Source organism: Pygocentrus nattereri, chromosome 3, assembly GCF_015220715.1.
Source record: "Pygocentrus nattereri isolate fPygNat1 chromosome 3, fPygNat1.pri, whole genome shotgun sequence".
Taxonomy (NCBI): domain Eukaryota; kingdom Metazoa; phylum Chordata; class Actinopteri; order Characiformes; family Serrasalmidae; genus Pygocentrus; species Pygocentrus nattereri.
In genome coordinates, this window is record NC_051213.1 from 38,191,382 (window position 1) to 38,203,390 (window position 12,009).

A 12,009-nucleotide genomic window follows, 5' to 3' on the forward strand; every position below is an offset into this window, starting at 1 on the left:
ACTGCTGTGTTTTATGTATGTCAACTGACTGCGTGACTCACAGATCACAACATGTTAATACCTCTGCACCTTATTCCACTACCTAATGTCCAGAATGAGTGCTGTGTCGGCGCTGCACAGTCCTGTCAGTTCACTGTGACTGTCTGTTTAATTTATTATATTTATTGTTTCTAGTTTAATTCTATACTATGTCTGCACATTCGCACTTTGTACTCTTTTGTTCCATGTTGCACCTTTTTCCTGGAAGAATGTAATTTCACTCCACTGTGTACTTGTACATTGATGGAATGACAATAAAAGCCTCTTGACTTGACTTGTTGGCATCAAATTCAAAATGGCATGTATTTTTCAAAAGCAATAAAATTTCTCAGTTTCAACTTTTGATGTGTTGTCTTTGTATTATTTTCAATGAAATATATGGTTTAAATTATTTGCACATGATCGTATTTTGTTTATATTTACATTTTGCACAGCACCCCAACTTTTTTAGAAACAAGGTTGTAGAATTTAAACAAAATTCTATCTGAACCCAACTGTAGCCTAATGAAATTCCATCTGAACTTGACTGTAGGCAGAGAAAACCCTGGTAGAACTCAACAGTAGCACATCAAAATTTAATCTGAATGTGACTGCTGCCCAGCACACGTCTTGTGAATCCTGACCATAGTCACAATTTTTTCCCCATTTTTCCCACCAATTATGTGGTAGCCCAACTGGGAGAGTGAAGACTAATACATGCTCCCCCCTTAAACCAGCCACTGCATTTTGTCTAACTGCCTAAATGCAACATCACTGGACAGCTCAACATTAAAGCAGAATATTAACTGTCATTGACTGAGAACATTAAGATGCCCACATTTGGTAATGCTGTGCTGAGGTATTGGGGAAGAAGGACCAAAAACTGAGGCACTGCCAGCATCAAGCCAGTCCAGACGTTAGTGTCCACATTGCTCAGAAGTATTTAACAAATATCATCTAAACCTTACTCCAGCCTGATGAAAATCTGGCTAAAACTGTGGCTGAAGCCGCCCAAAAGTAGTTTAACAAAAAGGGTCTGAAGCTGTCCGTAGCCTGAGTGTAACCTGTCAAAATTGTGTCTAAACCTGAATGTAGCCCAGCAAAAATTCTGGCAGAGCCTGACTATATCCTGACAAAATTGTCTGAACATGACTGTAGCCAACAAAAGCCTGGCAGTACTGTGTCTAAATTGTAGCGTAGCTTGAGTGAAGCCTGGGGGTGCTATGTCTGAACCTGACAATAGCACAGCTGTAGTCTGACAAAACTGTGTCTGAACCGGACTGTAGCCTCACAGAAGCCTGACAAAACCGTATTTGAACCTGTGTGTAGCTCGACTACAGTCCAGTAAGCTGTGTTTGAACCTGACAGTAGCTTGACAGAGCCCATATGTACCATGTAACAAAATTCTGGCTTAACTCAAACTTAGTCTGAGAAACATGTGGTGGAACCTGACTGTAGCCCTGCTTATCGGGTGTAACTGTAAACTGGCCTAGAGCTCTAGAAAAGTCTGGCAGAACTTGACTGTAGGCTGAAAAATGTCAGTGTTAATTGATAAAATTCTGATGGAACTCTTGGTAGCCAACAAAATTCTGTCTGAACCTGTGTGTAGTCCATTAAAATTCTGTCTAAACCCAACCTGAATGTGACCTACAAACGGGAGACTGAATGAAACTACACATTATTAATGACAGCACTTATTAAGTTAGATTGTTATCATGGATCTCTGTACCACCATTGCATTATCATGAATAACTCCAGTGGTCAGATTAAAATAAATAAATAAATAAAATTAAGAAAATGCAGGCCCAAATCCAGTGAAGGTAAGACACTGCGAGAAATTGAAAATGAAATTTGAAACCTACATAACAGATGAGAATTGACTGCATATGAAGTGTAATAGTGACAGAGTGTGTGTACTTGAATGTGTGTGCAGTGTGGTGTGTGTGAGGGCGCTGGGTGATACCAGGTGCTCGGAGTTTGCTCTGGCTGGGAGAGCGTGCGAGTGGGAGACTTTGTCTGAGGCGGTTGGTGCGGCTGAAGCCCAGAGGCAGGTCAGCGTCGGCCATGCTGTCTAAACTCTCTGCTGAGGCGTAGAACGCCCGGCCTCCCACCTGTTCACTCAGAGACTGCTGACCACCACCGGCCCGTGGAGTTCTTGCCTAAAGAGAAGGAGACAGAGGAAAAGAGAGTGTCATGGTAAGACTATGGAGATTTTATCAGAAACCCCCACCTTGTGCAACATTTAAAGTGAAAAAATATATCTGATTAAACATACATTATGAAAAATGAGGTGATCACTGGCAGGATTACATGCCACCATTTAAACAAACATGCAAACATTAACCTTTCATCAAAATTTGACATTTGGAATAATAAATGTGTCTTATTAGTTTTTTATTTTGCTAAGGGGCTGGGGCTGCTGTCAGTAGTGAAATCTGAAGAAGAATCCCCCTCACAAGCTACGGTTCACAGTCTTTCATATTAAGTGTGGTATATGGGTAACTTTGGAATTTCAGGAGGTATTTTATTTGTAGACATGAGATCTGCAGCGTATTTCCAAAAATGAATATTTCTACAAACTGATCAGGAACTCTTATTATCATTTTATGTGTGTGTATATACACTGCTCAATAAAAAAAAAATGGAACACTCAAATAACACATCCTAGATCTGAATGAATGAATGAAATATTCTCATTGAATACTTTGTTCTGTACAAAGCTGAATGTGCTGACAACAAAATCACACAAAAATCATTAATGGAAATCAAATTTATTAACCAATTAATTAACCAACCCTGGATTTGGAGTCACACACAAAATTAAAGTTGAAAAACACACTACAGGCTGATCCAACCTTGATGTAATGTCCTTAAAACAAGTCAAAATGAGGCTCAGTATTGTGTGTGGCCTCCACGTGCCTGTATGACCTCCCTACAACGCCTGGGCATGCTCCTGATGAGGTGGCGGATGGTCTCCTGAGGGATCTCCTCCCAGACCTGGACTAAAGCATCCACCAGCTCCTGGACAGTCTGTGGTGCGGAGTGGCGTTGGTGGATGGAGCGAGACATGATGTCCAGATGTGCTCAATTGGATTCAGGTCTGGGGAATGGGCGGGCCAGTCCATAGCTTCAATGCCTTCATCTTGCAGGAACTGCTGACACACTCCAGCCACATGAGGTCTAGCATTGTCCTGCATTGGGAGGAACCCAGGGCCAACCGCACCAGCATATGGTCTCACAAGGGGTTTGAGGATCTCATCTCGGTACCTAATGGCAGTCAGGCTACCTCTGGCGAGCACATGGACGGCTGTGCGTCCCTCCAAAGAAATGCCACCCCACACCATTACTGACCCACTGCCAAAACGGTCATGCTGAAGGATGTTGCAGGCAGCAGATCGCTCTCCACAGCGTCTCTAGACTCTGTCACGTCTGTCACATGTGCTCAGTGTGAACCTGCTTTCATCTGTGAAGAGCACAGGGCGCCAGTTGCGAATTTGCCAATCCTGGTGTTCTCTGGCAAATGCCAAGCGTCCTGCACGGTGTTGGGCTGTGAGCACAACTCCCATCTGTGGACGTCGGGCCCTCATACCATCCTCATGGAGTCGGTTTATAACCGTTTGTGCAGACACATGCACATTTGTGGCCTGCTGGAGGTCATTTTGCAGGGCTCTGGCAGTGCTCCTCCTGTTCCTCCTTGCACAAAGGCGGAGGTAGCGGTCCTGCTGCTTAGCGGTCCTTCCTAAGTGCATAGTTTGATTTCAAAGAAGTTTGATTTACTTGGAGTTATATTGTGTTTTTTAAGTGTTTCCTTTATTTTTTTGAGCAGTGTATATATATATATATATATATATAGTAGAATTGTGTATATATATATATATATATATATATATATATATATATATATGTATGTATATATATATATATATATATATATATATATATATATATATATATATACACACACACACACACACACACACACACAGTTCTACTGTCTGACTCACTATGAATCTAAATTTTGTTAATGTGCTGAAGTGAGCTAACATTAAATGTGCAATAATGTGCAACATGCAACAGGGCAATAAACATGAGTATCATAAAGTAATAAAGCTTCTTTTTTGGTGTATGTGATTTTGTTACTCAAACAAAGATCCTACTTTCATTTCATCCTTTTATTACTCCTAGGACACAATTTCTGTGGACTAATTACATTACAGATTACATTACTTTAATATAGTCATCCTTTGGATTAGGTTACAGTTGGCAGTTTTTAACAAGTAATCTGTAATATGTAACCTTCAAACTTCAAACCTGCAGAAATAAAAGACAGTAATCAGATTACTGGTAAAAGTAGAGTGATCACTAGCAGGTCAGGATCATTTCTAATCTTGTCCATCCTTGTCACTCCCAACGAAAATCTCAGCATCTTCATCTCCGCCACCTCCAGCTCAACCTCCTGTCTTTTAGACAGAGCCAAACCATACATCATAGCAGGACGCTCTACTGTCTTGTAAACCTTCCCTTTCACTAATCCTTCTGTCACACATCAGCCCTGACACCGCCTCCACCCACTCCATCCTGCCTGCACCCTCTTCTTCACCTCTTTTCTACACTGTCCATTGCTCTGGATGGTTGACCCAAGATATTTGAAGTCATCCACCTTTACGACCTCTACTCCTTGCATCTTCACCTTTCCACCTGCCTCCCTCTCATTCACACACATGTATTCCGTCTTGTCTCTACTGACCTTCATTCCTCTCCTCTCCAGTGCAAACCTCCACCTCTCCAGATTCTCTTCCACCTGCTCTCTACTCTCACCACAGATTACAATGTCATCTGCAAACATCATGGTCCATTCAGCCTCCTGCCTGACCTCATCTGTCAACCTTTCCATCACCATTGCAAACAAGAAGGGGCTCAAAGCTGATCCCTGGTGTAACCCTACCTTCACCTTGAAACCATTAGTCACTCCAACTGCACACCTCACCACTGTCTCACTATCCTCATACATGTCCTGCACCACCCTAACATGCTTTTCAGCTACACCTGACTTCCACATACAGTACCACAGGTCCTCTCTTGCCACCCTATCATATGCCTTCTCTAGATCCACAAAGACACCATGTAGCTCCTTCTGACCTTCTCTGTACTTCTCTACCAACACTCTCAATGCAAAAATTGCATCTGTGGTACTCTTCTTTCTGGGCATGAAACCAAAAGTGCTGCTCACTGATCTGGACCTCTCACCTTAGCCTTGCTTCAACAACTCTTTCCCATACCTTCATGGTGTGGCTCATCAACTTTATACCTCTGTAGTTACTGCAGCTCTGCACATCACGCTTGTTCTTAAAAATGGGGACCAGTACACTGCTTCTCCACTCATCACTTTACACATTACATTTCTTAATACGCTGCGTATTTTCTCACAATGGAATTTATGTTGTCCTGACATAATCCTTAAAAGATGAACCAAACTTGCAGGACAATTACTTAGTATAAATTCCTGCATGGAGACCTGTTGGCCATACTGGGTTAGCAGACGGACAGCACACATCAAATAGACATCTTTTCTGCAAACCCTGCTGTCCTGACTCTCTACATTGGTACAGAAAAGATTTAAAACACAGGTAATCAGTAATCTGTACTGGAGTAACCCTACCTACCCTGCATGTTGGTGTACAGAGACTGTAGCCAATTTGTTGATGCACAATTTGTCTAATTCATCCTTTAGCCCTTTATTACTGGTCAGTTTCTGACTACAGAAGGTCAGCATAACATTCTTAACCTAGCCGTGACAGTGATGCATGTAAAACTTTATTAATACTGTAAAGTCTGATACACTCATACCAGTACTACACATACTACCATGTCAGTGTCACTGCTGTGCTAAGAAGGGACCACAGTCCACATATTATCTGATCACATAATATCTCTAACATAACAACCTACAGTTGTATGCAAACATTTGGGCACCCCTGGCTAAATTACATATCTTATTCATTTTTAAAGTAAATAGAAGTAAACTCAACCTGTGCAGCAAAGTATTTTAAAATAAATTTTTTTTTTCTGCAAATGTTAACAACAGTTACATTACATTTGAATAAAGAGTGTACAAAAAATGTAAAAGTAATTGTGGCATGTGCAAACATGGACAACCCCCAATTTCCACTGTCTGAAAATCTGACACAGGAGCTGCCTCAGTGCTTCTCTGTGAATTAACATAAATGTTGCCTTATGGTCCTGCTAATTGCTGGCAAGAAGGAGGGTTGATGTCCTGAGAATCCTGAAATCTCAGTCATGCTAGTGTTAAGAAACTGAAGCTGAAAAGAGACAATGGTTCAAAACATACCATCAAAAAAGTTTTTGCAATGGCCCTCAGTCCCCTGACTTGAACATCAATAAAAACATCTGTGGGTAGATCTTAGACACACCAATAACTAAAGAATATCACAGAATTAAAAGTATTCTGCAAAGAGTGGAAGAAAACTGCTACCTGGCTACAAAAAGTGTTTACAAGCTGTAATTTCTGCCATAGTACTAAGTACTGATGTAAAAGAGTGTCTACATTGTTTCATATGCCACAACAGTTTTTTTAAGTTTACTGCATAGGTTGTGTTTAATTCCCTTTACTTTTAACTTAAAAATCAACAAAATGTGTCATTTGGCCAGAGTGCCCAGACTTTTGCATACTGTATACAGTTGCCTAATAAGGTAGGTGGAACTAAAAATGACAAGCAAGTGTAAGAATAAAAGTGGACAGTAAATGTACATACACATTCGCTTTTAGTTTGAAGGGAAAATACACCAAGGAGCAGCGAAAAAGTTTCCACTTTCACCAATTAGGCCTCAAACGGTATAGCATAGGTCTGTAATGAGTTGCACTGTAGCGTGTAACAGATGTGCAGGATCCTCCCTGATGTCTGATGGGAAGGTGGAGGACTGTCTTGGGAAAAATTGAGATGTGTGTGTGCATATGTTGGAGTTCCCTCAAGTCAATGTTGCTGTTAGGTAGTGAAGGGGAACTAATGAGGCTAAAACATGCAAAGAACCTCTCTCTCTCTATCTCTCTCTCTCTCTCTCTCTCTCAACTCCAAATCACCAGGTTTGTAAAGCATTCCTCAATATTCATGTAAATTAATGCGACACTCACTGAGACACATAATACACACACACACAGCTTTATGCATTTTTGTGTTGGCATAAAATAAAATCACCACAGTGAGGTAATACATGTAACGATGCCATTAGTAATCAGGATAAAAAAGGTAACTGTATTACATCACAGTTACAGTAAAAAGACACATTATAAAAAGAGTGAATTCCAGCAAGATTACATTCAAATGCAAACAGCAAACTGCAGTAAACTTTATTCTTATTTGTTGCTACATAAGATTTTACAGTTTCACTGGTTAGAACTCAAACTTAAGCTCAAACTTAAGCTCAGGGTTAGGGCTACATTTCATAGAATCTTTCACACGCAACTTCACGCTCAGTTGCATTTAATAGATATTAAGTGCAATGCAACTTAAATACAGACTGAGCATCTACAGTGTCCCATCAAAATGGGAAGTGTCATCTTAATGTTTGTCCCTGTGGTGATGGAAGTTACAATTAAATAGTTAACGGCTGTCAACTTCACTACAGCAAGGTGACACTGCTTCCAAGCTGGCCCCGGCTAAGCATAACAAGAGCCCACAAAATGAAATTTTGGCTACACTACTAGACCCTACAACACCAAAAATGTTCATTTAAAACACACAAAAAAACCATCAGCTACAGAGAGATCTGTACAGATCTGCCAAACACACACAGCCACATTCCTGTCAGCCACGTTATAGAATCATCTACAGTCCCAACACTGGAAAAAATAACAATTTTTAATATCAACACACTTCCCATCATGGAGATCAAAGACAAGCAGAAAGTTTCATACCAATGTCTTCAGCCAACGTCTAGCTCCTGAACAAAGTTTATTTGGCTCACTCTGCAGTGTGTAGTAGTTTGAGTATGTGTTTTATCCTTTGTCAGAGGGTGCAAAACGTCATTAAATGTTCATTCTCAGCCTCCCCCCACACACTTAGCCTCTCCTTCTTTGATTGGCCCAATTAAACTGAGTGATGAACATCCTGGCCAGTCAACGGAAAGGGCGAATGATTGACAGGACAAATGTTCGCAGCTGTGGCCAGATTTAATGGAAATGAGTGGTCCTGGCATACCGTTCCACTGACAGACATAATCAGGAGAGTCTACACTACATTCTCTCCCACACACACACACACACACACACACACACACACACACACACACACACACACAGTGAGGAACTTAATGTATTCTCAAAAAAATACTCAATACTCAAAAATTCTTTCATTTCGATGTTATTGTCATGCTTGTTGTATTAAAACTTTGCAAAATATCATAGTAATAGTCTAATTCCATTGTTAATTGTAGGTTTTTATGAAAGGGTTTAAAAGGCTGAAAGCCTGATGGAAAACTTTCCAATCAGGATTATTTTTTTCAGTGGGGTCTAGGTAGAGCTGCCCCAGCTGTTAGGACTTCAGGAGCTGAACAGAAGACCTAACATCTTAGATTAACCACTGCTCTTTGCCAGGGCTCTTTACTGTCACTGTAAAAAAATGCTACATTGTAAAATATACATTAATATGTCTGTTGCAAACTTCAAATAAAACATGTTATAAGCTTCAAATCTGTAATCTAGAGCACCCAACAAATGTTCATGTGCATTGCTGTTAGCTCAGCACTAGCCTACTACTATAATCCCATAGGAGCACTAGCAGAAATCAGCATTATTGTACAAGTGAGTTTTGATATAAAAATGTATGATCCAAATTCAAGGCTTAACTCTACAAATCACAGATTGCCACTGCAAAAATATCATGCCCAGTGGACACTATATAGAATTATTCAGACAGGATTAGTGGTAATTAGTGGTGGATAGGTGGGGTAATGTGAGGTATTTTTTACCAGCATTTCTCAAAGATTTTAGTCCCCTCCAAATGACCCCTGCTTTATTTTTACACAATGCATGCTCCTGTGTCAGTAAAGACTCCAGTGCCATTACCTTCTATAAAATGAACATCAGAAATAGCCTGGGGCTATGTTAATCTCTGCAGATTGACTGCAGATCATCTGTAAAAACGCTACAATATTATGTGGAAAAGGAGTCTCAAATGTATGGGCCACTCAAAGAAGCATATGCTAATGACACAGTGCACTGATTTAAGACATCACAAACAACAGCTTAATAAAATGTTTTAATATGTTTACGACTCTTTTCTCACATAATAATAGTATGTAAATCGAGCAGCCACTCCCGTCTCAGTAATTTATACTGAGATTTCTTATCTCATGCAAATTGGTCATAAACATTATAGACGTTGTGTGGTAAACTTGCATTACCCACTTTGCCACTGAAACCTACTCCCACCCAAATATTACATGATTTAAAAATGTCTGGATCACCGTACTGCTGTACACGACACACCAAAAAAGGCAATGAAAGAACTTTCAATAATTTTCAAATAAGTTACCATGCTCTTTCCATAACCCTGTTTCCTTTCCTTCATTGCTTGGGTCCATACTAGGGGTACATAATCAACATCAGCCAAGGTCAGAATCAGCAGATTCTGCTCCAAACCTGTAAGTGGCCATTGGCTAGTTTATTATTTTGATTTTGGTTGAGCTGTGTTGCAGTTTTTTGATGTTCAATAACATAAGTCAGGTAAGTGCACCCGCACTGTATTTGAATGCTGCTGTTACACCTTTACCAAAATGCATGACACACTGTGCTAAACCGCCAGTTACTTCTTACTTTTAATGTAGCACTTTGACTCATGTTATTTAAAGACGCAACTGATTTTTCATTTAATTTTCAATTAATATTTGCCGTATTGCAAATATGCATACCGTATTGCGTGTATGCAGATTTTTTTCTCCTGTAACTCTAAGGGTTTTCTCACACTCTGACTGGTTGGTACTCATCACAACTTCTACTATTTTTCTTAGAAATGCTCATGACTCATCTAACAGAATTTCAAGCGTGCTTGAAAATACCAGGCCTTCACACTGTATGAACGGTCATCACATGAAGTGCTGGCTCTACCTAATAAGCAACACAAGCAGCTGCTTATGGCCCTGCAGCTGCCAGTGAGCCTCCCTAACAACTTCTTGGTTGTTACTGTACTGTTATGCTGGCTAAAGCTATGTTTACACAACAGGTAAAAGTAGCCCAAAGCTGAATTTCTCCCCAAATCCGATTTTTTTGTTTGGCTGTTCACATTATCTTTTAAATGTGATCTGTATGCGACATCAGTCTGAACAGATCAGCTCCGCATGCGCAAACAGGTAAAAAGTTATGACGGCCAGAGAACGCGAGTGGCTCCCGGAGCTTTCAGTGTCGTCTTTGCCAGCACTCACAGGAGCAATGATGAAGTTCCAGTGGTTGACAGCTGGACTCATCACCCTCAATGTGCTTGAGGTTGCTGTAAAAAGGGTGCGTTATTCGGTCACAACCACTTCTTTGGTTTGTGTCCTTGGATTCTTTAAACTGTTCTCTGGCACTGCAGTCTCGGGCTCCTCCAGCCGCATTTCTTCTATTGTTTGGTACAGAAACATCAACCTAAATGTTTATGAGCCTTCTGATGAAATTCTGATGAATGTCAGGTTGATGTAAAAGTCGAATGAATTCCGATCTGGCTGTTCAGACTGAGTCGCACTGCCACATCGGATACGGATATGGATTTCAGTACCACATATGAAAACGCCTCAAATCGGACTTTTACCTGCTTTGTAAATATAGCCTAAGATGCTTGAGTGAGGGGGAAAAAAGCAACTGGTTAATATAAACTACATATGGGTCTGGAGCTGAAAAACAGAAAAAAAATAGAAGATGAGGAAAAAAAACATTAAAGATTAAGGATATATTTTTTGCTGTGTTAATATTATGTCATTTGTTTCAGTAAAAAGTGGTGCATTTAGGGTCTGTCTAATGAAGCAGGTTTAACTAACAAAGCATCTATAAAAGTAAAAAAATGTCATGCTGTCATCACAGCCACAGGGTTCCAACAAGCAAGAAATGCTGCACTGGGACACAGACTCCTGGATCAAGAATGATGCATCACATACACATACACATACACACACACACACACACACACACACACACACACACATACACACCCACACACACCCACACAGAGAGGTTAAAACAGTTTAATGGAGTCAAAGTGAGTGTGTAACTGACGAATTAACTTCATGTTCTAATGATTAATACACTAATTACAGTGACAATGTCAACATGACAAAGAAAACTGATTCAGACACGGGCTGTGTGTGTGTGTGTGTGTGTGTGTGTGTGTGTGTGTGCATCAGCAAGAAAAGGTGTGATTGCTTTATCAGTGGTGTCATATTTATTATACAGTGATATTCTCCGTCATTTCGTGGCAGTGAGATTAGCCCATAACAATTTCCCTCTGCTGAAACCTGCCAGTCTGACACATGCGCCTGATCTTCTCATAAGAAATCCATCTCGCATAATCTAATCGCAACTGCACAGTGAGATATACAGCCATATAGCCATTCATGTCTATTTGGAATGTGCACCAAACACAGACCCAAGGGGGAAAATTCAACATTAATGTGAATTAAACTTAATTTAATTGACATTACACTGCAGACCAGGGCCTACAGCAGCATTCTTTGGGGTCCTCCCACCTTGCTAGATGATGCACTCTAAATTAGGGGCTAACTAATAACAATGACGCCCACAAGCTGCCTCAATAATATACAACTGGCTAATTTGTGAACTGCTGATGATGGAATGCTTGTTTGGGGTTCTATTAAGTCACAATTTAAATTATAGATCACCTTAGCATTCTTCATCCAGTGGTCTATTACACAATGCAGTACCTCTTGCTTATCCAGATAAATTTAAGCTTAGTTCAGTCTATCCCTTGTGGTGGTGGTGAGTGT

At 40.4% G+C, this 12,009-nt stretch overlaps 1 protein-coding gene across 8 annotated transcripts in view; it reads right to left on the bottom strand.

Moving 5' to 3' along the window:
* The window catches only part of zgc:114120 (uncharacterized protein LOC619267 homolog), a 111,995-nt gene that overhangs the window by 35,239 nt on the left and 64,747 nt on the right, over positions 1-12,009 (bottom strand). For all 8 annotated transcript variants that reach the window (XM_037536734.1, XM_037536735.1, XM_017700747.2 and 5 more), the window contains one exon: positions 1,982-2,177. In XM_037536734.1, the coding sequence (XP_037392631.1) occupies positions 1,982-2,177 (196 nt within the window). The remainder of the gene's footprint in view (positions 1-1,981; positions 2,178-12,009) is intronic.